Genomic DNA, 26889 nt, shown 5'->3' with positions numbered 1-26889 from the left:
TGAAACTGAAAACTCAGTTGCAATTTTCAGACCAATTAAATTAAATGTCGAAAATTTTAGCTGCAGATTTAATCATTAAGTCGTCAGACCTCACGAAATTGGTTCAAAGAGTGCTTCGGGACACAATTTCCATTAAAATGTCCTTCATGGTAACATCCTTTCTCTTAGGCAGATTCCTCGTGGCTTCTGTAGTAATCCATTTCGGATCTGATTAATATTTTTAAATGGCTGCTGAAGTTATTTCTCACTGTATTAGAAAATAAATAAGATATAAGAATGCATTAAATATTTCTTTATCTAAGAAATGACGCTAAATCTAACAATATGACATCGACAAATTCTTCATATTCTTATGAAGCTTAAAAATTTGAATTAATTTATAATTTTAGCTATTATATTTATGCTGAGTGTATCGATCAGACCATTCGACCGTGATTCAGTGTAAACATTGCAGAACATAATATCACGAGACTCTAAACCCTTTTCTTTTTCAGAAAGGGGAAAAAAAAATTTGCAAGAGGCACAATTTAATACGTATAAATTATTTCATGTCGATGCCATCTTCAAAGTAGAAATTTGTAAATCATTCGGCTCAAAATATTGACACACTTCCCAGAGCGATGTAAAGGATCAGCGTTGAACTGAATGGATGAAATTTAACGAACTCGCTTTCAAGGCCAACAGCATATTGGTTGCCCAATTATTCGACTTCCCGTAAATCAAGAAGAAAATGATTAATTATATATTAAGTGAATAAATATAACGAGCAGAAGCGTGGGAATTTACTGCTTGTTTGTGTTGGTGAAGAAATATCGTCTCTTAACCGGTTGAAATAGCTGGTATTATACTGCTTTCAAAAATGCTGTAATGTTCCATGGCACTAATGAATCGATAGATACTATGTATTGCTCGCTAATGGGGCTGGCTTTTGATCTCCTTCATAAAAACAACATACCAATGGTGAAGAAAAAATGTCTTCGCTCTGTTAAAGTTTTAAAGCGATTGCAGAAGAGGAGGTCAACTTGTTTGTCGTTAATGTCTACATTTTGCACAAAAAATTAATCATAAACTGCGTATTAAATCTGCAAAATCTGACACATTCAGGGCCCCTGGGATGATCACTGACACAGGATAGTGATGAAATATAAAATAAGGTTAAATAGTGCCAGTAACAATTGGGTTCATGCTATTGTGTCCTACAGTGTATGTATCCATGGCACAATGTAGGTTCCCCATGGATAAACAGATATTTACATCGTAAAGATATAAAAGATCTCTAAAAATATAGGCTTTTCAACTGTAGCCCCGTTAACTATGTTGAAGATTTACCTATTTTATATATATAATATAAAAGATGTACTCGTAGTTTATATAGATATTGCATTGAAAAAAAAAAATGGACAATAATGGCTAAAGGATTACTAATGAGACAAAATTGCTTAGCCAACAGTTTATCTAATAGTCGGATTGCACCAGGTATGGGAGAAAATGATCCAATTGCACGACGAATTTTGCACTCTTAAGGCGAACTGCATGAAAAAAAGTTTTCCTCTCTCTTCAGACACCACAGGATGTTCACCTTTTTCGAAAACGATATATTGGCACTTGTGCACTAGGAATAATAAGTGTTGGAATTAGCAGCTTAAATAGTTTAGTGTCAGTTCTACACAAAACCACATCTTGATTGTCGATAACTTAGAACACATCATCAATAACGTAAAATAGTGTTTAACTAATTTGTTTAGACCCGCTAGCGGCCGAGTGATAAAGTCGCTGAACACTGGTAGTTCGGTCCGAGGCTCGAATCCCGCGATCGGGATAGCTGCATAGACTATCTCTTTTAAGTCCTGTCATGCAATTGGCTCATTGATAAAATCACACTTAAATTCAGGTGGTATATTATCAAATACTTATAATAGATGCCAAATAAAACTCTGATTAACAGGAACGGAGAAACAAACTAAACCGAAATTGCTGTGCCTACATAAAAAACAGTCATTTCTATTTTTCAATGAATTTTTTCATTTTTATACTATTCAGAAATAAACCGCGTAAGCAAATGATCGTAATATGCTTGTATGCACAAATAATGAATGGACTGTGAAATTTTTGTTTTGGAGATGTGGTAGAATTTCGAAAGATCTTTTTAAAGATTTTAGCATTTTCTTTGATACGTTGTAAAGAGAGTGAATTTTCATGTGTTCTAGGCTTAGATTTTCCACATGGGTCCAGGAGGGGGATAAAATTGGCGAATGTTCAGGAATGTTCTCAGAACTACTCTTTTCCCAGGGAACTCAAGAGACAAATCAACGCTGGTTGTGTAATATCACAAGATCAGATGTGTACATTCCATTGTGCTACTATCATAAAAGGGGAGCGCACCAAACAAAGGAAAAAATTTCACTTCTTGAAGAAAAAGGTTGGCTTCGTGGAAACGAGCTCGTGGGACGGATAGTGTGATAATGGTATTCTTTGATTATTTTGATTGTAAATAGTTTTTTGTTTTTATTTTAATCCAAAAATAAAGGTTTTTATGCCTTTAACTTCAAGGCCCCCGATTTTCGTGATATTACAATGAATTTAAATTGTTACAACACGAGCATATAGCACCTACCTTACGGTGCTGTTATTTCTTAGAAAGTTCTCTAGCACAACTCCTTAACTGTCACCTGGGATTACCATAGTATCCGGGCATTTCGTCCAGAAACATTTTTTGGTATATTTTTATAACATTTACAATTATTATTATGTTTTCAGTACAGCTGAGGAAACTAAGGATGATGAAACAGTTACAAATGGAAGAGGGTTTGTCTCTTGAAAAGGCATACACTGATGAACTTTCTAAATGAGTTTTATGCGTAGAAGTAACAAGCGTACATGATATGACAGCAAAGCTCGATGCCTGTCTTCATAAGCAAATGTTTCTTACTTAAATCTCAAAAACTTTTATATTACTTCGAACTAATGTCCATCGCTTGAAACGACTATACTATATAGTTCTTGAATACTGCGCGCAAAATCTTCTTTCATTATCATATGTAGAACCCTAGTCACGTGGTTTTGAATGCCGGGAATATTCAAAAATAGTCATCTTTTCGGTCTTTTGCTAGAGCGAGATTAGGTAAATACGGTAGATGGTCGATGTCTACATCCCTTCTAAACGCCATGAACTGTTTCGCGACAATTGCTGAATACGGCCAGAGATTATCATGGATAAGGAAAAAAGAGCCATACTCGGCATATTCTATTCTAGATTTACATGACGGATTCTGTGCAATAAAGTTGCCAGAACATCCTTATGCATATTAGCTTTTATTGTTGTTCTTTCTGGCTTACATCATCTTCACTTTTTCAATGTTTTCTTCGCTACAGGAAACGTAAGCTTACCATTCCGAGTAGTCTCTTCAGTGAAATTCCGCCCTCCCTCCCTCGCGACAGCATTCAAACCTTTTATAAACACAATTTGTAGTTTTTTGTATTTAAATTTGTTTCAGAATGTCAAGACTTTCTTTTTCAGATTTAACCAAACTTGAAACAGAACTTTAAATTCGTGCGCTGTTCCATTTTACAAACGCTGCTACACTGTTTCATGGTAGAGCGTTAGTAACAGTAATGCTTATTTCGAGGCCTGCTGAGACTTGCTGAAACACGTAGAATATTTTTTCCACTCTCCAATTTCACCAACTACCGCGATAGCGCATGCCGTTATTGACAGAATTTGTCATACTTTGTAATTAATAGTTGACGGCAAAGAAATCCCTTGCCTTCTTTGTCAGCATTAGGAGATATAATCATAAGTTTTTATTCTAAGAGCTATTCTAAATTTGCGTTTTCCGTGGAACTTAAGAGAAAAATCTTCGAATATCCTTTTTTCTTACTGTAATTGTTGCACTTCGGTAACACAGAAGATCTAGAAAAGTAATCCATTGTTCAGTAAGAGCTCATATTTTAAATTAATTATTACAGTGAAGAGCCGCATTTTTTATGAATATATACAATCTTAATTTCTACGTGTCTAAGACGACTAAATTTTTAAATACCAAATTAAAAACACTCCCATGCGGTGATAATTCCAACGAAGGTTTTATGGACTTCAAAATTTCGATGAGCATTTCTAACTGCAATCTGACAACTTGATGATTATGACGAAACACATGAGTGCTATCTGCCTTAGGAGGGGTGCCTTTGTGAAAAACATACTAAGGCAAACTGATTCATGTTACATTTTGTAAAAGTCATCAAAATCCATGTGGCCAGGCCGTTCGCCGGGATCTGTGCCTAGGGCATTCTGCAGGATATGGCAGAATTTCTTCGCTACCTGGAAATGGATAGATTCTTGATTAAAATATATGTCAAACACAAGGCTGTCCCTTTGTTTAATTGTATGTTTCTCTTCTCTTTTAAGCTTCTTGGTCCTTCAGAATGAAATGAATTAGTAACGCGAATAATCTTTAAAAAAAAAAAAAAAAATCGCGGAATCTTCCCCTATCCAATTCTTTACAAAAGATTTTATGATTATTATAGTTATAATCTTTGTCCATTTTTTATTACACACAGTTCACAGCCAGCGTTTTCGTAACACAGATATCTCGTCTTGATCGAAAACTGAACAGACTTGTTTAGTCTTTATTTCCCCCCCCCCTTCGCTGAATGCACGTTTAATCTTCATTTCACTCAGTTCCATTTACTAAACTGCCTATTTACACGACCCATTACTACTAGTAGCGTGTAACATCTATGTATCTCTTTGAACATCTACACTCAGCTCAGAATGTGAACCAGTTCACACAAAAAGTGCCGTGAACTGCGAGAATTAGGAGGCAAAACCCGATTTTTTTTCTGGGCACACGCGAAACTGGTCATTGATTGAGATGACAAAAAGAATTCTGAAGCGGAAACATAAACAACTTTCTCTGCTATCTCGAGAAAGAAGATGTTGAAAAGAATCTGCGAAAAAAGTTGGAGTAGGAGTTATAAATAATAATGGACGTAATAATCGGTAGAGAGCCGCTTAATTCTTCCCGGTGTCAACAACCTTGTACCTGATTTGTATCTCAGTCTTGTAAATGCTTAATCGATTCAAACTGCCAACGTCACCTCGTTAACAGATAGGACAGGTTACTGCTGAGTTCTAAGGTGCAGCCAGATTTGGCGATATTTCGGAATCGTTAAAGCAGAAGTGACCAACTTTAAGATGTGTATTGGCTCCACGGGCCACAATCTGTAATAATAATGAATTTGTAAACTTCATTGCAACTCGCAATCTTAACAACAAAACCTGAAGTATATAATAAAAATTTTACTTTGGTTTTGTTTATTAAATTATAAGAATTTTTAAAATATTTGAAATTGCACAAGCTCGCAAAAACAAAGTTTTTGAGTTAGAATTAAATTCAAAATAATATTTTTTTCATCAGATACAGTAATTAGCTTTAAAATACTCTACTGAACTCTATTAGGATATTATAATATTGAATTACACAAATTTTACCAAATTTAAGGCCATTTTTCTAAAATTTTAAGATAATAACATTTTGGAAATTTAGAAATTATATTAACTGCAATTCTTTTTAAGACATAAAAAAAACATAAGCGAAAACCTTGATAATCTGTCTTTTTAGCTGAAGAAGAAAGAATAATTTAATTTTTGCTCTTTGAGTCTTAGATTTAAAGAAAAACCAAAATATTTTTGGGTGCAAAATGGTCTATTTTCTAATACAAAATATGTAACATTGATGAAATAATTTTAATTAAACTAGCAGGAAATAAGTAAATCATTGTCACTAACAGAGTAGGCAAATTATTAAGCATATAGGAAAAAAAAAAAAAAAACTTTGAGAAGTTCATTATTTTCGGATTTAGCGTCCTGGCAAAACCAGAGATTATTGATGCTTCAGAGAAATTTTTATTGCAAGTCCAAAAAATGAAATAAATGCAGGGTTACGTCCTGAATAACGAATTTTCTGTATTAAGCGTCCAACACTCCATGTGTCTTTAATTTACGAAGAAATAGTATTATGCAAACCATCCCACCCCCTTATTTTGAACAGCAAATAAAAGACTTTGTGTCTTGTATCTTTAATTTTTGGGGACTATTTCTTAAAAGGTAAATTTATCGTAATTTCTTAGCTTAGAATTGTCTTAAGTGTTAAACAGAAAACCACATATCAACACCAGTATGTGATTTCATTTCAATCTTATGATTTTTATAAACTTTATTTTATAAAATCCTTTTTTATTTCCTTGTACGAAGTAAAGAAAGAGGATTTTATGCAAGGAAGCAAGTATTTTTGCTTTGGCGCGCAGTGAGAACTGAATTAATTGAATGAGAAATATATCTGTAATAAAATTCGAGGGGCCCACCAGCGGCCGAGCGGTAAAAGCCACTGAATACTGGTAGTTCGGTCCGGGGTTCGAGTCCCGACGAACGGGCTGGCTGCTTGGGCGTTTTCGTGGTTTTCCCCATGTGTAACGTGGATACGAGCCAGTTTCCCTTAGAAAGACCTCCACGGGGCATCCCTCCCTTTCCGTGTAGTGCCTAAGGGCGGAGCACGTAATAAGGGAAAAAAATAATAATAAATAAATAAATAAATAAAATAAAATTCGAGGAAGTAACTCTAAATGAAATGCAGCAAAAAAAATGCGTATTATTTAATAGGCCATAGAAGGAAGTCGTGTAGTGTCCACATCAGATTTTATTATTATTATTATTTAATATATTAATGTCAAATACTTTGAGGTGTTAGAGCATAATCTGAAGTTCCAGATTGTAATTTTAGAAAATTAAAACTGGTATTAATGATATTCGGGACAAGTTAGAAAGTTCAGATCATGTACAATTAAATTACGTATTGTTATGTATAAAAAGAACTCCCAAATATCATGCCATCATCTGCCCTCACTGTTGTTATCATATGCAGTTTTCTTTTCCTTTTTGTATTTTCATTAGATAATTTTGTTTTACGCTCATGGTTTGTAATAGTAATTTTAACATTGTTTCTTCAATAAACAAATTTATATTTTTTAGACAAGGCCGGATTATTTCCTCTCGGTTAATTGGGGCTTATTGCATTTCTGTAATAGTAACTGCCACAATTTCCTTTTATCTGCATTAACATAAGAAGCAGTTTTATGCACTAAAATTCTACGTTTACAGTAAAAACCAAACAAATCTGTAGCAGGCCAGTGCAGGATTTACGTATAAGCTACATGAGCTATAGCTTAGGGCCCCCACTTTCTTGGGGGACCCCTAAACAATTAAAATATCAATAGATTTATAAAGGGCCCCATATCTTAAGTAGCTTAGGGCCTTATCAAGTCGAACTCCTGCTCTGTAGCAGGTGTGTATATGGCGTTATTAACATCTTTCATTATTAAAAATAATTAATGTTGCAGTATGCTGAGATAAAGCTTCCAGTGGAATACATTGTTAATTAAATATATTTAAAATTTTATCGTTTCGATAGATTGTTAAAATAAAAGTAAACCGCATGTGACTGGCGAAAGCTTTGATTATTGGTAACAAGGGTTTTTGTTCAGTCCGTAGGCTCTGCCAGTCACCGGATTGAAGCGATGTAATAAATTTAGAGAGATTCTTAAAATAAAATGAAGCCGCAGGATGCAGTTACTTGTCATAAGTTACTGATTCCCCATGAATCAAGAGTCATGGGCGATTTATGCTTTGGTTAAATGTTCAACTCACAATTGCCCATGTATCCGCTGAGCAGTGGTAGCTTTTCAGAGGTTCTTCTCCACAAATTGGTAGTTGCATGAGTTTTAAAAAATTTTCCTTTTATACGTGGTAAATACTACTATCCCGTTAGTTTCTGTTAAAAAAAAAAAAAAAAAAAAAAAAAAAAAAAAAAACCCTTCCACGAAGGTATCTCTTCCCTTTAATCTTGCATAGCACTCGTCTACTTTGTCGTAATTAATATATCTTGATTATTATAAGTACGGGTAGACTTGAACGGGATACCAGAATTTTGCCATTGGTTGTGCAGGTATAGTCCAACTGTACGTACTGTGCAGTTCCACTCCAATTTTAATGGAGGAATTCTGAGAAACGAATCCAAGGTATACTTCCACTGCAATTACGCTTATGTCAATTTTTTTTTTTTTTTTTTTTTTTTGTAATGATCAAAACATTTTTTCAAATTAATTTAATAAAACTATTTCAACATTATCAGAGGGTTTTTTTTTTTTTTTTTAAATTTTTTTTTTTATTTCATCAACATACTCAGCCCGATGAAACGGCAGTTTTAGCTTTGGAAATAAGAAGAAAGCCTCCATATCAGTTGAATACGTTTTACTAAACTTTTGGTAAAAAAAAAAGAACAACAACAGTATTATGAGCAGGCGTGTTACTGCAATGCAAAATCCATGAAGTCATCTTTATGAATTGCTTCACGTAAACACTACAAAATACTCAAATAATACTACTGGTTAATTGGTCTACTTGCTTAACAATTGCTGGAAATTCATTATGCATCTCATCACGACATTCGAAAAAAGCAGACATAGCTTTCTGAGCTCAACAAATTGTCATTGGCTTTTATAAATTCACCAAGTTGTTTACTAAAAATTAAAATATGGAGCAGGCATTGATGTAATGATTCGCTGTGCCCTCGTCTTCGTTTACGGGTGAAAATTCTTTACAATTCAGTTTCTTAATAAAGCATTTCGTATTATTTAATTCCACAGGATGTGCTAGTAAAGAGAATAAGAATTACAAAGCAATTAAAGATCTTGCCTCATAGATGATACATAGCACTTGCTTTGTTGGATGAATTAATTCTTATTGCTATTATTGCAGTTGCTATATGCTGCGCTTTGCACTTTATATAGGATATTCGAAATATATGGCTATAGGCTTTACTTCCTTAAATACAAGAATTTCCACACCATTACGAGCAAAATTCAGGAAGCTATTAGAGAAAAAAATTACTATTTTAGATCACTATTCAAACAAAAATTACTCATTTTGATAGAGATTACAATTTTTTGATTGGGTGAAAGCGCACTTTTTATTAAGTTTGTCACTCTTCATAAGAAAATAATTCAGACTACCTCGGTGAACTTTGCTTTTTAAAGTACGAAACCTTTTTCACTTAATTTGCTGAAAAATAAATGTATATATTTTTAATTGGATTGTTTGCTGTACTCAGACCATTTAAAAGGTTAGATTTTATATGGATGGACCCTCCTAACTACCCAAAGAAGAAATTATTAAAAACTTCTGTCCCTTATTTTGAGAAGCTTTATAAATAGAAGTCCTTCCCCAAAATGGGAGGACAGTTCTATATCTCCTGTTCTGCTGGGCCGATTGAAGAAATTCAACTTGTGTTTTTCATTTCTCGAAAGCGCAACTTAGAATATGTTAGATTTATATATAGGGTTGTTCTATTTGTATTTTGACATAAAATCGGACTTTTTCTGAAATGGCATGCTAGTTTTTTTTTTTTTTTTTTTTTTTTTTTTTTTCATATTTTGATTTTACGACTCAAATTATGCCAAACTGCCAAGTTTTGTAAAAATCGCACGAGTAGTCTTTAAAAAATTAGCTCTCAAAATTTTAGCTCCTCAATGGTATATATTTTTGGTATATATTTATTAATCTTTCTTTTTTTTTATTAAACTTATTTGATTCTTCCTTTCATATTTCGAAATATAGGTTCATTCCAAATAAAATTCGCGCTTTCTTATGATTTATTTTAAAATTTTTATTTTTAAATAGTAGTTTTTATAAATATTTCGAAAAAACCTTTTAATTATAATCTATAAAATTTTTACCATCATCTTAAAGTAGATGTATTTCTAAAGTATACCTGCAAAAAATGAGAGCTTTTTATTCAAAACTTCCGAAGGTATACGTGAATTTATATATTGCCGCGTTCTGAAATTTGGAATAGTTGTTGAAAGCGATAATAACATCAAATGTGGTTTACACACTTTGCTAAAATCATTTGAAAGTAGGAATGATCTGAGTTTTTTTCGGCTCGGCGCGCAATGTAAAAAGTGAAAGAAAAACAGGCTGCTATATATTAAGATGTTCGCCAAGGGAATTATTCTTCGCGCAAACTGAAAAAAAGTGCGCCAAGATAAATTTTTTTAATTTCTCCGTAAATTTCGCACTAAATTTTTATAGAATTTATATAGGCATAATTTTAGTCGTAGACTCGAAATATAGAAAAAAAAACTCGCATGTCATTTCATAAAAAGTCCGATTTTATGACAAAATACCTATATTAGAACAATGCTATATATATATATATATGTATATCTACTCCTAAGCCGCGCTTTCGAGACATGAAAAACGCAATTTGAATTTTGTCAATCTGCCCAGTAGAACGGGAGACAACTGCCCTTTTTTGTTGTGTGTTTGTGTGTGTGTGTTTTATTATTATTATTATTTTCGCAGCGTACATGTCCTATTTCCGACATTCTGCATAATAAGTACACGATTCATTATTACAGTTATTTCCACTAAAATATAATTTATCATTGTCATTTCGTGAACTAAAATTAAAAAACAATGTGACATAAGCAATTACAAACTGTAGTAAAAACTTAAAATTTGCTGTTGCTGTCTCAGTATGATGGTTAGTTAACCATCAATTTGCACAGAAAGGGTCTCATAGATGAAAACCTCGCGTTTTACTGAATGGCTTGTCTGTTTACCAGAAAACTAACATGTATCTCTCGCTATACGTTCCTTACTTTAAGTAAAATTTAGTCTCTTTTACTTTAAAATGAAATTAATGTTCATTTATTTAAATATGTGGTTGTATTTGAAAAGTGTTTTGAAAAGAATAGCTTTATCTTCGGTTTCCTATATTAATTATGCGTAAATCTTTCATCATACTATTAAAAGAAATTCAAATAATAAATTATTGGAAATTTAACCCTTGGGTGGAAAGACATGATCTTTATCTAAGCATGATTTTTTATCTAAGTAACAATATGGGAGAAAAATTGAGATGGTGACTTAATTAGCTATTCCTATCTTCATTTCAGACATCCTCAAAAATATCTGTGCAATATTTTTCAGCATTGATGCAAGTCATATAATTTATATCCTTGTCCTTATACTTCCCATCAATATACGAAAGTTTTCTGTTTTCTCTAACATTTATGTCTTTAATATAACATTTCTCGTCTTTCTGAAGCTCATCAGAGTTATATTCTATTGATGTTTTAGTTGGATTTGTATCATTCTCTCCTTCTGTAGATTTGGCTGATGCAACACATATCAGTCTATTTTCTTTAAGGATAAAGTGCTTTTTTTTATTTGCTTCTATTTTTTGCCTTCTTTTTTCTTTGCAGGCTAGTTTTCTACCCTTTTCAATTAAATCAGCATTTATCTCATTGTCTCCAAAAAACTGTTCAAACCCGAAGCACTGAAGAATTCTTTTGCAGATGTTAAAATAAGTTGCTAAACAAACAAAGGAAATGAGGACAGGAAAATATATATTAAAACCGTCGGATATAATTGGAATGATGTCCATATGACCCATTATCTTTGTGTAAGCTGTCTCTTCTATGGCAGAATTTTTCGTTACATGACTGTCAAGGTGTATTAGGCCCAAAAAATTAAAACAAAGAGGTGGTGTTAAACGACAAAGAAAAATTCCACAAAATATTAAACTGGTTTCATTTGTTTGTTGATGAGGAGCTAAGTAATAGTAATTCAGTATGCGAATTTTGAAAACTGCATAATATGCACAGATGCATAAATATGCAATAGTTGCCACAGATATGAGTTCAACTGCTACATAATTATGCTTTGAGTTAGCTAATTTGATAAAAATTGCAAATAATGACAGAAGAGGACTTTGAGAAAAGAACGTTAACTCAGACCAAATTATCGCTATGCTAAATGCAATCAGAATAATACACAGACAGCGATAAACCCAATTACTTATCTTGCATTTCCAGTACCATTCAATTTTTGGTGATTTCAGAATCGATGGACGAGATTTAAGGGTGCCCTCGAAGATTCTATTCACACTGCTTGCATTGGCAGCAACATCTTCCCAGTAAAATATCTGCTCGAAAAGCATGTTCCATTGGCACCGAGTACGCTGGTAAGCATGAATTATACGTATTACATGTTTGTGAATATTTGAAAGATCTTTCATGCTAATATCATCAATTAAATTAGAATTATCTTCTCTAGGCCCGCTCAAGGAAATAGTCTCCTGTTTTTCTTTTGGAAGCTTTTCCAGTATTATGTCTATATATTTTCTTGTTGGATGGTGGATTGATGTTGTTTTGTATATTTGCGTTATTTCTTCCAAGTAATTATCCAATTTTTCTTCTATTTCGCAACGTTCTTCGTATAGTGCGGATGCTTTAAAGTACAGATAGTTCAGCATGTATTCCTTATTGGTTATATACCAACAATATCTTGGGATTTCGACCAAACCATAACCTTCAAGCAAAACAAGAACAACTATACCTTTTGTATTGCTAGCAGTAATGCATATTATCTTTAGATGAGACGCATCCAAACTGCCATTTTTAAAAACAACGTATAAAAGAAAAACTACAAAAATAAGCAGATAGCATGCGTAATATATGGCATTCTCTGTCACAGCTGTCTTTATTTTGCCTGTGATAGTGAAGTCTCCAGCATTTGAGTAAGACTGCATAAAAGGAAGTATTAGCCATGTAAGTATTTGAGACAGCCAGTATACAGTTTTCCATAAATTTTGAAGTACATTATCAGGAACATAACTCCATGGTTTTAAGCATTTATTTAACGGCTCTAAAGATACAGGTTTCATATAAATCTCTTTACTTGTCTTATGCTCAATGTAAGTTGTATTATCAGACTCATTTTCATTAGTGACTAAACTAAGTTGGATGAAAGAATGAACAGTAGGAGACAAAAGATTGTCTAATAAGCACTGCCTGTAAGCAGTAGATGAAACATCCAGTGGTAAAATAACAACAATTATAAAAGCACAGTACCATGCAATGAAAACATTAACAATTACTAAAATGTGATGCTTTCTGAAATTTCCATATTTTTTTAGCAAACAAGCAGTAATAATAAATGTAATGATAATCTCAACTACAAAAGGCACAGTAGTCGTCATTTTCGAAAACTCATGTTAATAATCTACAACAGACTTCTCCGGTTAATAATTCAAAACATAGAAACAGAAGTATACAGCCAATTCCAGCATGATAATGAACGACTTTTAACGTATTTTTGTTTAACTAACTATCTTTATGATTACGATTACTTATCGAAATTTAATCTTACATGTAACGACAATAAAGCGTTGCCAATGATAGAAGAATTCATTTAAAATAAAAACACCAAACCTTTTCATCTGATCTTTTAAGAGTTGTTGGTCACAGAAAATGCATTCCTATTATGCATACGAATATCACAGAAGCGTCATTCATGTAAAAAATTTGTCATCTGAAATGGCGCAAGTGTATTCTGTTTAAATTAGCTGCAAAGCACTTCAGCTTGATTTAAAATTTTTAACAGTTGATTTAATTCACAATCATGTTTATTGAATAAGAATAAAATTAACTCTGCTGCTTGAAGACTTTATGAAATGTATACTGGCAGTCTTAAAATAGGAGACGGTTAGATTAGGTTATTAACTGCAAATTAACATGTTAAAGAAATTATACATCTCAGATTACTTTATATGAATTTCTGTTGGTACTAGCATTCTATAATTACTTCATATTATGCCGCAGTGAATATTTCTTAAAACTTTTATTTCCCAGTTCCAAGTGAAGATTATAATACATATACTATATAGGGTATTATAAAAATATTTTATTCACGCGTATCATTAAAAAAAGTAAATTTTCGAATACAAATTCCTAACAGACACATTTTCAGTGAGAGAAAATGAAGCTGTAAGATAACAAATTTTCATCTGTAAAAATGCTTACCATAAAAATTTTTATTTACTCAATTTCAATTTTGTCTAGCAATGGCACATCTGAATTCACCAACATGGAGAATCATTCGAGATTCGACAAGTTGAATTTTTCAAATCTTAACTAGAAACACACCGTTACATGTTCTAACTCAAAATATTTAACTGAGTTAAGTTTGTTTTCATTCAAGTTAAAACGAGATTATGAAGATGCTGTAGAATGAATGGTTCATTAATAGAGAAATGCAATTGCTACAATTTCTTGTGTGCCTGGATTGGCAATATCACTTCGTGTCTGTGGTATATTTAAGTGTCTGACTCTTAAATTTTTATTAAAGGACTCTTTTTTTTCCCCTCCCCAAAAAATTATAAAACTGATTTAAAATGAATTCTGAAGCGATTTTTTTGTGTCGTCTGTACGTTCGCACATATCTCGCATAACTCAAAAACGAGCAGCCTCAGAACGTTGAAATTTTGTATATAGTTCTGCTATAACATGTAGATGTGCACTTCTCATTTTGGTTGCAATCGGCGCACCAAACGTGTTACCACTGTGTTACTCGGCTCAATGAACTCAGTTTTTTTATTCTTATATGTTTGTGAATTGTGCAATTTTTGCTTTAAAAATGATTGAATTATGTTGTTCTGGCTAAGATTTTCAGGCCATTAGTTAACCTGCACGCAATAATTGTCGAATTATCAACAATTTAAAAGATTTTTAAGGCCAATCTAGAGAAATTAAGCTTCGCTACAACAAAGTAACGTCTTCTTTTATTATTGCGAATTAAATTATGCCTAATTCATTCTGGAATTATCATTTAAGCTATTAGCTTTGTTTTTGCGTAGAAACTGTAATTTTAATTGTAAAAATTGTTTTAACTGTACTTGGTGTTTTATGTTTTTCTATATCTTTCAAATTTTTAATTAAAACATTTTGAATTTTTATGTATTTTTGCCTTACCGCGAAGTGAGAACTGAATTAGTTGCGCATGCGCATTAGGTAAGCAGCGCTGAATCGTCTGCGAAAAAACTGTTTCTTTTTTATTTGTTTAATTTCTTTTATACATCGTTTTAGATATATTATAGTATTTGAAGAGAACTTATGATATAATTTTTGTGCACTCTGAGTTATAAAATGAATGAGATGTAATGCTGTTAAGGGAGCCTAGCACCGAAGTGTCGCTATGGTAAAAGAATATAGTTAACTTTAAAGAGTGCATTTATTCTATTGTGGTTTATGCGCTATCGACGAAACAGATTTAATTCAAACTTCGTTAACTGTTAATTCAACATGTTTAAATGAAATGCAGGAAAATTGCGTATGATTTAATATTCCGTACAATGAAATCATGTGCTGTACACATCAGAATTTTTTATTATTATTATCATCTATATAATAACAACTAATATGCAGTTAAAAATTAATTGTATTTGCTATTAGTTCATAATTACATTACTTTCTTCTTGGTCTTTTCTTTCTTGAGAGAAATTATGTGCATTTGGTTGCACCTGTATGCACATGTTTGGTATGCTCCAGAGTTTGAGAAATTAAGCTTTAGATAATATCTCTACATTCTGAGGTCTATTCAATGCGATGAAAGATGCAAGTTACCGCTGCGTGCTGAAAGTATAATGAGAACGGCTAGTTTCGCCATATTAGAACCTCACTCCGTCAGCTAAAAGAAACGTTAACTTTCTCTGCGCCACTAGCCCCACATTCAGATACCGATCTGCGCTTAAAAATGTATCTGGTTTTTGCATCGCAGTCACACCTCTCTGCATATTGCCAACCCGATTTAGCTATTGGCTCCAAACTACGTTAAGAAGGGTTGATGTCGTGTGATGTATATCGCTATGAGTGAAAATGTTAATTACGAAAGCATTTTGTGATTACGTTTTAAATCCATTTTTATATATGTGTATTAAAAATTATCATAGTACATAAATGTATTTATTTTTTAAAATAATAATAGATATATTATGTGTGATAATTTAGAAGTTGTTGACGCAGCATCGTGCATAAAAGATAATAGCAGTCGTAGTAGCTGAGTAGCCAATTTAAAAATACTTTTCATCTTCCACCAACGTGCAGGTAGTGTTTTCAGTCCAAAAAAATCGATAATGAGTTTTCAGTGAATAAGCACGAATTAGGGTCCCCACGCCACGTTTTTACGATGATGTCTGTCTATCTGTATGTGTGCGACGATGTTTTCGCCCACTATAATTCTTACATAAAACTTCCAAAATCTTCTGTTTTCTGTATTTAACATTTTTACATTCATAAAAAGAGTTCATTAAATTTGGGGTAAAATTGGACAAGTGCAAGTGGTACGTTACTTGAATCCTATAGCAGTTTTTAATGAAAACATATATTCAAATACAAGCCAAAACTTTTCAGTTTTAATATATATATAAAAAAATATTAACTGGAAGCGTTCCGGTTATTTAAGAAATGACTGGAAGTGATTCTTCACTTGAAGCTCTGATCAGATTTTCGTAAAAAAGAGTGTTATGATAGAATCCAAAACTTCTGAAATTGGTATTTGAAACTCATGTAGGCATATAGAATACTAGAAAGCCCGGCGGTTATACGAAATGACCGCTGTTCTAGATATTATAAATTGATTATAAACAGATGATTGCTAATGCAAACAAATGTTCACGTTCCCCTCCTGACACGCTCAATTTGCGTTCAGTTGTAAACCATTTCAGAAACAGATGATTGCTAATGTAAACAAATGTTCACGTTTGTTGAATATCTTTTAATTTCGTGTTTTAATACTTTTTAAAACTTTAACTTAACTCAACTTATGGTGCCGGACAAATTAACTAAAAATCAAATAATTCAAAACAATAATATAATCTTTTCCACATCGATTAATTAATTTAAGTAATTGCTCAAATTTCAACAAACATTAAAATGACGACTCTTGCTTAAGATAATTATTAAAGTAAAACAAATTAAAAAAAAAAAACAAATCACTCACGGGGTGAAGTCCATACCGCACACTCCCTTAACTTAGGAATACCTTTGTAAACTGATTAATAAGGTGATTTGACAGCTCCACAGATCGTCCAGCGTCTAAAGTTTACTCGAGCACCACATTATTCCTGCTGTCCTTTATTCACAAAATGATCGTTAATGGAGACAGACAGATCGTGCGAATTTTAAAGATGTCTTGGTTGAAACACCACTGAAGTCCTTACAATTAATAAATTCCAGAGCATGGAAGAATGGAAAAAAATCGACGCAGCTGACACAGGCAGAATAAACAGCATCGCACACCTTAGACGGATCCTACACGAGTCTCTTTCATTCTGGAAGCCTCGAAAAACCCACCAAAAACGTAGAGCACCTTTGGAACAAAATCTAATTAGGAAGTCAAAGTCGGTAAAAACAGGAATACTGCATCAGGATATCAGGATCACCAAGAGAATCTGCAGTACAATTCTTGGAACAAGAGAATCGAAATTCTTTGCTGAGTTCTACGCCTTATGCCAACGCAAATTCTCGCCAGCTAAACGCCTAGAGAAAATCATACCCTCTGCCCGCTGGTTCACGCGGCTCGCGAGAGCAAGACCCGAAGGGTCAAGCCCCCACTTTTTTTTTCTTTTTCCTTCTTCTTCAAAAATCAGAATCCGAATAATTTCTAGCCTGGTGCAAGCACCCAGGAAATCTCGGTTTCTCCGCCTCTGTGAGTTCATAGGCTTTCAAACATCGTAACATTAAAATCACACCAATGCCGGAATTCTACGTTATCTAAACTGAGAAAATGATACACCCATGACGAATCAAACACCAGGAAATTTGACAATGCAGTCCGGAAAACATCTGTAAACAAAACGTGAGAAAAAAAAATGGACCCCCCAACTAACAAGCGAAACTAAGCTTTACAAGAATCCAATTACCTAAACTTAGTACACCCCCCACTGTCTTGAAGTAAGCAAAACTGCAACTTTAACAAAGCGACAGGAAGATGATTTTCGTTTCAAACACCATTAGTTAAATGGCGACACACAACACCCTACTGCCTCCATTGTTAGTAAAAAGGCTATAACCAATAAACCAGATGTGTGTCCTCGCAACCATCTCCTGCCTTTGTTACAATTCCTACTCAAGAATAACGAGTTAAATAGAACCTTAAGCCTTTTTTTTTTTTATTGAAAATTTTAAATCCTTGTGCACCACATAGTATTACACAAGGCTTACAGAGGTAAGTAAAAAAAAAAAAATACAACAACACAACACAAAAAAAATAAACTTACAAATTCACAGATGATACGTAAGAGATAAATTTACAGAAAAAAGAGAAAGCCATTTTATGTTGAACAAAAACATGAAGAGGGGGAGGAAATGAAATATTCACAGAGTTTAACTTAGAAATGAGTTCCTTTCGTCCTTCCTTGAGCTTTGAACAATAGAACAACAAATGTTCGACATTTTGCACTCCCCCGAAACTGCATGAACACAAGTCTGTACTAGATAATCTAAATCTCTTCAGATATGAATTGAATTTACCATGTCCAGTTAGAAATTGAGTAACTTCAAAATTGCAGAAAAAGTGTTTATTATTCAGTCTGTGAGGAATGGAAGGAAAATATAGTTTAGTCAAAGAGGCAGCAGTAGAATTCATGTATAGTTCATTCCACTCGAGTATTGTATCATCCCTACTTTTGTTCTTGTAAAATGACTTAGGAAGTATCATTGGAGTAATTACTTGAAGATGTGTAGCTTGTTTTGCCAACCAATCAGCCCGTTCATTTCCTAGATTGCCAGTGTGGCCACGTACATGAGAAAAGATAACATCAACACCTTTATTATTAAGGTCTTTAAGAAGAGCATGGGAAGTCACAATTAATTTATTATATGAGAAGATATTCCTAAGAGAAAATAAGGATGAAAGAGAATCAGTGCGAATAAGAAATTTAGCACTTAGCGAACAGTTGTTAGATATCCACTTAATTGACTCACTAATGCACAGTAATTCGGCTTGGAAAACACTGCATTCATTGGGAATTCTAAAGAGTCTGTATTCCAGTTCAGAACCATTATGGAAAACGACATAAGCTAATCCAACTCGATTATTAATTTTACTGCCATCTGTATAACACACAACAGGGAAATTATCATCAACAGAATTGTCATAAATGATAGTTTGAATTGGCAAACGATTGGCAGGATGAGGAAGATCTTCAAACAACACCTTGGTATCGAACATAAATTTGCTGATGGTATCTTTAAACTTTTTGTCATTCAAAACATGAAGGTCAATCGGAGGAAATCCTGAAATTGCGAAACAGGCTTCATAGCTAATTGTTCTGTAGCCACGCACAACTCTTAGTAAAATTCTTCTTTGAATTCTGCGAAGTATACGGGAATTAATCTTCTTTTCTAAAGCTGTTCCCCACACTCTAGAAGCATAGCAAATAAAGGGGACAATACCCTGCTTATAAATCATATCAATAACATTAACTTTTAAACCAAAAGTATTGCAAGAGACACGATTAAGTCCTCTAAGTATATTTTCACACTTATTAGATAAATACATAATATGATTTTTCCAACAAAACTTATGATCAAGAATAACGCCTAAATATTTAATTTCATTCACCGTTTCGAGTAAGGTATTATCCAAGTACAGTTGTTGGTTTGTATAGCTGACATGCTTTCTTTTAATTATCATAATTTTAGATTTATTAGGATTGAATTCCAATTTCTGTTCTCTGGACCAATTGGAAATAATAGTAAGGGTGTTTTGAGCCGTATTAAAGAGAGTAATGGGACACTTCTCTTGAAAGCAAATTAGTAGATCATCAGCAAAAGCAATTGTTTTACAACTCGGACAATGTGAGAGTCTATTGAGTAGATCATTCATAATTAAATTCCACAATAAAGGTCCGGAAACCGAGCCTTGAGGGCAACCTCTTTCCAAAATGCGGGAGGAAGAAACGTGGCCAAAGGAGAGCAATGCAGATCTGTCATGCAGAAAATCTTTAATAAGGTGGTAAATATTACACGGAATACCAGCTTTCCTTAAAAAAACAAGTATCCCAGGACACCAGGCGTGGTCGAAAGCACCTTTGATATCAAGAAACACTAAAACTGTGTGTAAATTTCTCTTCTTACCTTCGTCCACTATGTCTTTTAAGTACAAAAGAGCCTCTTCACAACTCTTATGAGGGGTAAAACCAAACTGTGCTTTATTTAGCAGTTTTTTATTATGCAAGAACCAAGTAATTCTATTAACAAACAGCTTTTCTAGGCATTTTCCTAAACTGGGAAGAAGACTAATGCATCTCAAGTTATCCAAATGCGGGATACGAGGACCACTGTTCTTAGGGATTAAAACGACATTCGCTGTTTTCCAGCAACGAGGAAATGAACCAAGCCTCAGACAAGTATTGAAGGACAATTTTCCGAGAAAGGCTTATGCTTGACATCAACTTTCTTGCCAACATCCTTGATTTTGCTATTATAACGAATGCAATTTACACAAGCTTGAGTTTCTTGAGTTTGGCAGTGCTCACTTTTATGTTCTTTTGCACATTTAAAGCAAGCAACAGAATTTCTGCAGTTAGCTCCTTTGTGATTATAGCCAAGGCATTTAAAGCATCTATTTATTATGATAAACTCCTCTACTTTACAAGCCGACCACTCAAAATGCAAATACCCCAAAGGTAGGCATTTTTTGTATAGCTCGGGATATGCTTTGAGTTTTGGAATTTTTTAAGAGTAAAACAGAATTTCATGTCATTAATACATTCATTACCATAAAAAATGTCAGGATTTTGATCAAAGAGAACAGTTAATACATCTTTATCATCAATTTCATTTGGCACATTTTTAATAAGTAGAGCAGGATTTTTCTGTCTTGGAAGAGAAGAAATTAGTTCAGCTTTGTTGTTGATTTCATCTTTTAGTTTATCACGATCAGTTGAGGAAGAGCATTGCACTAAAATTCTGTTATTCGAAATCGTCCTAATATTTTTTATACCTAATTTCTTTTCTGTCGGATTAATTTTTTCCTTCAAAAGTTTTTTAACATCAAGGGATGTAAAGTTTTCCAATCCAGCAGCTGCCGAAACAAGCAAATTACAATCATTTGACTGTTTGTTTACATTTTCTCCCCTAGATGGCGATACCACCTCAGCATAAGAAGGTCTCATAACAGAGGTCTTCAAACTTGCCACACAAGCTTCGCGATAATTAGCAGATTGTAATCTTTCAAAATTTTTAATTATAAGAGATTTTAACTCACCCAAAGCCGTCCTAGCATGTTCACGCAGCTCACCGTTCATATTACATTTAGATGCAAGTGCTGTGTTGATAGTATCATAATGTTTTTCAAGAGACGTGTAAAACGCGTCAAGCTCTTTATCCGCCATCTTGAGCTTACCAAGATGGCGGTACCTTAACAGCTTAAGAATACTTTTTTTCCAGATTAAAATACACATGAATACAAATAAAAATATTAGAATAATAATAACTTAAAACACATATTAATAATTAAAATACGCGACATAACACGTTCCCCCTGACACGCTCAATTTGCGTTCAGCTGAAAATTCACTTTAAAATACAATGTCGGAATAAAATCGGGCAAAATTTTAAACTCATTACTCGAAATAATATTTAGCATAGGAGGAAGGATAAACCTACATGATGAGATGTACTACGCACAGCTCGTTAGTTGTTTCGTCTCCTTTAATTTCTCAACATTTGCAAGTTTCTAGGTAATTCATATGTAAATATAGTTAATTGCATAATAAGCAACAATTGTATGAATTAAAAATATTTAAATGTTCTTAAATACCATGATAATTTAATTAAAACAACGATGTTGGTATCAGTGTATATGGACTATTTGAATGCCATGGCAACTTCACCCCATTGGTTAGTACAGTTACGCGAGCAACCAATAAACTATCGGCGACAAACAGACACTTAAGCCGCATATAATAAAGACGTATAGTCATACTTTTTAACAACGTAATTAGATTTTAACCATATATGATGAAACCGGATGTGGTATATTTGGCATTCCGTCTATAATCGGTAGTTTGTTACTTTAAAATACGCACTTCGTGTTTGTAAATCGAATTTTCGATTAACAAACTCAACGATTTCAAAGCGCTTAACGGAATAAAACATTTTTAACTCCAGCGCGTGAGACTGTCTATCGGAAATTCTATGTTCTTTTTTAAATGTTTTGTGCTTTCGCAGTTGAGTCGAATTTTATATGGCGTAAGTGCCAATAAAGTGTATTTAATAAATAATGTAAACGCACAAAACATAAATAGTAAGACACATTGTTCTCAATTCGATCGTTACTTGAATGCAATGGCAATTATTCATTCGCAAAGTAATTGAATGACCTTGAGAATGACCAAATCATTTTTTGTACCATGAAATAAATAAATCCACTTACTGTATGTCCTAATGAGATAACTATATATGTATTTTACCTTTTCAGCTTATTAGAATTAGTCGTCTATTCCGTCTTTAATTATGTATTTTCTCTTTCGAGGACAACAAGTGGTAGTTTTAAATCTACCAAATTAGCTATTTTAATGAGACTCTGGGGAAGAAAAGTCAAAATGCCACAAATAGCGTGAGAGTTATTCAGATATCTTTTTATACGTATACAGCTGTGCTAATCCTTCAGAATATTAGAGATCCAGCGAAATCATAAATATGTTAAACTTAGATCTTAAAATGTCCGAAATTTGTTGGAATTTTTAGGTTAGCGAAGTCATAAATATGCTCAACTTTGTTTTCCAATTTTCCCAATTTTTGCTCATTTTGTTCAACGATTTCCGTCAGTTTGCATTCCTATGATATTCATCTGGATCTTGTAATACTACTCAATTATTAAGCATTGTTAATGCTTTCGTTTTATTTTATATTACCCTGCGAATACATTAAACTCACGCATGCATTTTTTACTTTCGTAATTTAAAACGTATATAAAAGAACCAACAAAACTCTGTTACCTGCGCATTCATGGTTTTATAGAATTTTTTCGATTAGATGTTAAGTTCACGAATTTCCAAGCTTACTGCAAAATAAATATGTTCCAGAAAGCAGTCACGTTTCTTGAGGACATTACATTTCCGGCACATAGATTCCGTCTTCGCTATAAAAAAAAAAAAAAAAAAAAAAAAAAAAAACTATTTTCAGATAAAAAAAAAAGTTTATTGCAGTTTCTTATTATTAAACGAATAACTGTTCTATGTGTAACTTTTCTCAATTTCTTCGTACAGGTACCCTGTCTCTACCGCGTTGGCCCAGCCAATCTGATAACAGCGGTAGCAGGCCTGGCAGCTCTGTCCAACTGCACCTAGCGGAAGAACAACCGCGGCAACCGACTTGTAAATCTGTGGAGCAACATTTGCTGACGACATGTGTGGGCAGTATCACTGAACTTGGTAAGCGAGGTTCTTGTGGGTGATAAGAAAAATGGGTTTCATTTGTTTTATTTTTATACCCGTTGTTGTTCATCATTCAAGGGTTATCTGATTTCCTGCTGCTGTATAACCATTTCTCAAAGCTGTCATGAATTAAGAGAGATTGCATCGTGCTTTCATTCGTTCTAGCTGTCGTTGAGAATGACGAACATCAGGTATTTGTAACAAGTAGTAGCTGAGCGGATCGATGATTGCTTCCGCTGTTGTTAAAAGGAAAATCGAATAGTTCTTTTCATAATTCAGATGTTTTAAAAAAAAAATCTTGTCTGCGGTTCAACTGTGAAACTAATTTAATGCAAAAGAAAGAAGTCTTATCCAGAATTAACTCTCGAATATAAGCTAACATGATTTAAAAGAAAGAAAAAAAGAGAGAGAGAAGAAAGTGAAAGAAAAAAATAAATAAATAAATAAAAGTTTGCCAACTTGCAAAAGCAAACTTTTTTTTTCAATGATTAAAAAAAAAAAAAAAAAAAAAAAATTGAAACTTAATCAATCAATTAATGTAGTCTTAGGTGGCCGCAGGCCACAAAACACGGGTTCTTGGGCCGGAGCCCTATCGCAGGCTAACGAGATATGTGATAAATGTAGCATGAAAAACGTAACGTATAAATAATATAATAATGTATAATAAGCAGAACAGTCCTTGTGAAGCAAGTCTGTCGATGTCAAAGGTTGTATAAAAGCACCGATGGAGAAGTGGGAGCGATGAGATGGGTCAAATGGCACACGTGACTGAAGGTTTAACGATTGGCTAGTGGAAGCTAGCTGTTGACTAAAAGTAAGGAAAACACCAGAGCACAGAAGACTACAGGCTTTGTTCCAAATAATAAAGTACAAATAATAACACAAAAGGAATAACATGCTATATAACAATATACAAGTAAAATGAAATAAAAGCACAACAAATGAATTCAATAATCGGTCTAAGAACTGCTCCAGGTCGTCTTCTGTTAACTGCATGATAAGGATCATAATTTAGTATTGGAACTGTGGGGTTGGAAATTCTGTTAAAAAAATTTATAGAAATATTTGCTATAAATACAGTAATAAGTTTTATGCCAAATTCTTCGTGTGTCGTTGCATTAGGATAGAACCAGCGAGTACGAGCAATTTGGCATAGTGTGATGTTGTGACTAATTTGCAGTCTCTGAAACGTGGTTTTACATATAAAACGCCAGACGGGACAGGCATAAGTAATAATAGGGCACAGCATCGCGTTATAGATGAATAACTTGTTGTCAAGGGATAAAGCCGAGTTCCGGCGAATTAAGGGGTGAAGAGTGGCTTTACACTTCCGAAATTTAGAGATTACATGTGTAATATGGTGCTTCCATGTTAGTCTTTGTCAAGTATAACACCATGATAAGTTACTTGCTTGGACCGCTTGTTAGCAGGCAATTAATGTATTTCACTCTGGCCTCTCTTCAAAGTTCAAACACATTTTCTGCAATTTTTCCAGAAATATGATACAAAATAATGATCCTAAGCAAATTATTTGTTTTATAAAGATGAAGGCTTTATGCCATGATACAAATCAACCCCATTCATTTCTATCGTCACCCGTTGTAAATTTTGATGAAAAGTATACTTGATTTAATAAAAAGGTTTGTCAAGAAATTGAATATAATACGTCAAAATTCTTTGAAAAATAACTTTCAGATTACCGAAAATTCTGCCCCCCCCCTCAGCATTTAAAAAATTGGAACATATTTAACTTTTTAACTGAGTGTAACAAAAGGAAGTCCTATAAATTAGTAGCCCAGGTTTTTTTTCCCCCTTAAGTGTTATTTAAATCTACATACATATTGTTTAGGAAACAAAAAGAATTTAAACCCTTTAAAAATGTTTAGTACAGAATTTATTTGTAGATTTGAGTGACCATGTACAGTGGAATATCAGATCACGAATGCCTCACTTCACGAATAGTTCAGTTCACTAATATATAGAAAACAGTATAAATGGAAAATTTGAAAAAAATTGAATATTTGAAGTAATATAATATTTGAATATATATTCAAGTTTAATTTTGTGCAGTTTGGGTTGAAAGCAGAGACTGAGTTCTATCACATTTAGGACTTTCAATAGAATACTTTTCATCTTTGCTATCTATGGCATTGTACCTCTAGGCAAAACTGTGGTCTAGAAAGTTAACAGTGTAGACAAAGAGAGGTTACTAGAGAATCATAAAAGTGAGCTCAACATCAGAGAACTACAGCAATTTTAGAAGCTGAGCGCCGCCTGAGATAACCACTGACCTGACTTTGTTGTAAAAGTCTTACAGTGTTAATAGTCATCCTGGCAGAAGGGAAAAATTCCTCCGTGTAAAAATATACATATAAATATTACATGGGCATATACAAGGCCTGTGTATAAGCATAGATATGTTGATTACAATCATTGTCTTGTACAAGTTACATATGATAGATACATAAAATCATGACAGCTATGTGTACATTTAAACATTATATGAATTCATATTTACAATACTTTTACTGAGATAATCAAATTAAACTTGTAATTCATTTACACATTGACTGGATTTTCAATGTGATTTAAACTGCTTTACAATATTATTTTTATCAAGTACATACAAACTGGATAGTAATATGCTTACATCACAATACTTTTGCTCTTACAGTCCTGTTATTATTCTACGGGGTGAGCTATTTTCCTAGTGTTGATATTCAGTTGTAGTATTTTGAATTGCTATTAAAATTATGCTGCGAAGATACAATTCTCAAGAGAGGGGGAGAATTTCTTAGTATCTTGCTGAGCAAAGCCTGATTACCTCCTCTATTTTAGTTTTCGTCTGCTTGTTGCCGCGGGTATTCTCCGCCCGTTGCGGCCAGTATGGCATTGCTTGGCATTTTTAAATGCAGTTTATCGGTTTGTGGGCAGTTGAAGAGGAAGTGATCTGCATCACCTACCGCACCACATTCACACAAATCTGATGCTCGTATGCCGAATCTCTTAAGATAATGTGGGAAGGGACCATGGCCAGTGTAGAATTGAGTTTGTGCTCCGCTGTATGTATTAACTGAGCACGTGACTTTTGGAAAGAACTTGTAGGTTCTCCTCCCTGTGCTTTCCCTTTCCCATTTTTCTGCCATTCTTGTAAAAGGTTATTGAGCGTGGTTTTTTTTTTTTTTTAAATAGGACTGCGGAACACTTACTGCGTTTTCTAATGTACTGGAGTCATTGGCAGCAGATTTCGCAAGCAGGTCCGCCGCTTCGTTGCCAGTAATACCCACATGAGCTGGAACCCAAATCAGGATAGGTCTGTCATCTGGTGGGATACTTAGAAGAATTTTCTGAATATCTTGCACCAAAGGACTCCTTTTCTTGTGCCCTCGGATGGACTCCAAACTTGAGGCAGAGTCGCTATATATGTTGACCTTTAATCCTAATTAATATTTTGCCAAATTGATGGCTGCTTTTAATGCAAGAAGCTGTGCCTGAAAGACGGTATTTTTGTCTGCCAGTCGGTTTTCCCAAGTTTTAACCACTTCTC

At 33.5% G+C, this 26889-nt stretch overlaps 2 protein-coding genes across 4 annotated transcripts in view; one reads left to right on the top strand and one right to left on the bottom strand.

The window, feature by feature from the left end:
* The window catches only part of LOC118191059 (ankyrin repeat and BTB/POZ domain-containing protein 2), a 224805-nt gene that overhangs the window by 155304 nt on the left and 42612 nt on the right, over positions 1–26889 (top strand). For all 3 annotated transcript variants that reach the window (XM_085814381.1, XM_085814378.1, XM_035361853.2), the window contains one exon: positions 23175–23339. In XM_085814381.1, coding sequence (XP_085670507.1) covers positions 23175–23339 — 165 coding nt within the window. The remainder of the gene's footprint in view (positions 1–23174; positions 23340–26889) is intronic.
* On the bottom strand, positions 10936–13419 carry LOC146999078 (G protein-coupled receptor-associated protein LMBRD2-like). The gene has a single exon (XM_085814382.1). It carries the CDS (start codon positions 13098–13100, stop codon positions 11010–11012), a length of 2091 nt encoding a protein of 696 aa, XP_085670508.1. The 5' UTR covers positions 13101–13419; the 3' UTR covers positions 10936–11009.

Source organism: Stegodyphus dumicola, chromosome 1 (assembly GCF_044657685.1).
Source record: "Stegodyphus dumicola isolate Sdum_Otavi_A_Nest chromosome 1, ASM4465768v1".
Lineage (NCBI taxonomy): Eukaryota > Metazoa > Arthropoda > Arachnida > Araneae > Eresidae > Stegodyphus > Stegodyphus dumicola.
Note: the sequence above shows the minus strand (reverse complement) of the source record. Positions and strands in the feature narration are given on the sequence as shown.

What these genes read in the sequence shown, in the direction of transcription:
- LOC146999078 (XM_085814382.1), bottom strand. Translation starts at nt 13,100, where the DNA reads ATGACGACTACTGTGCCTTTTGTAGTTGAGATTATCATTACATTTATT.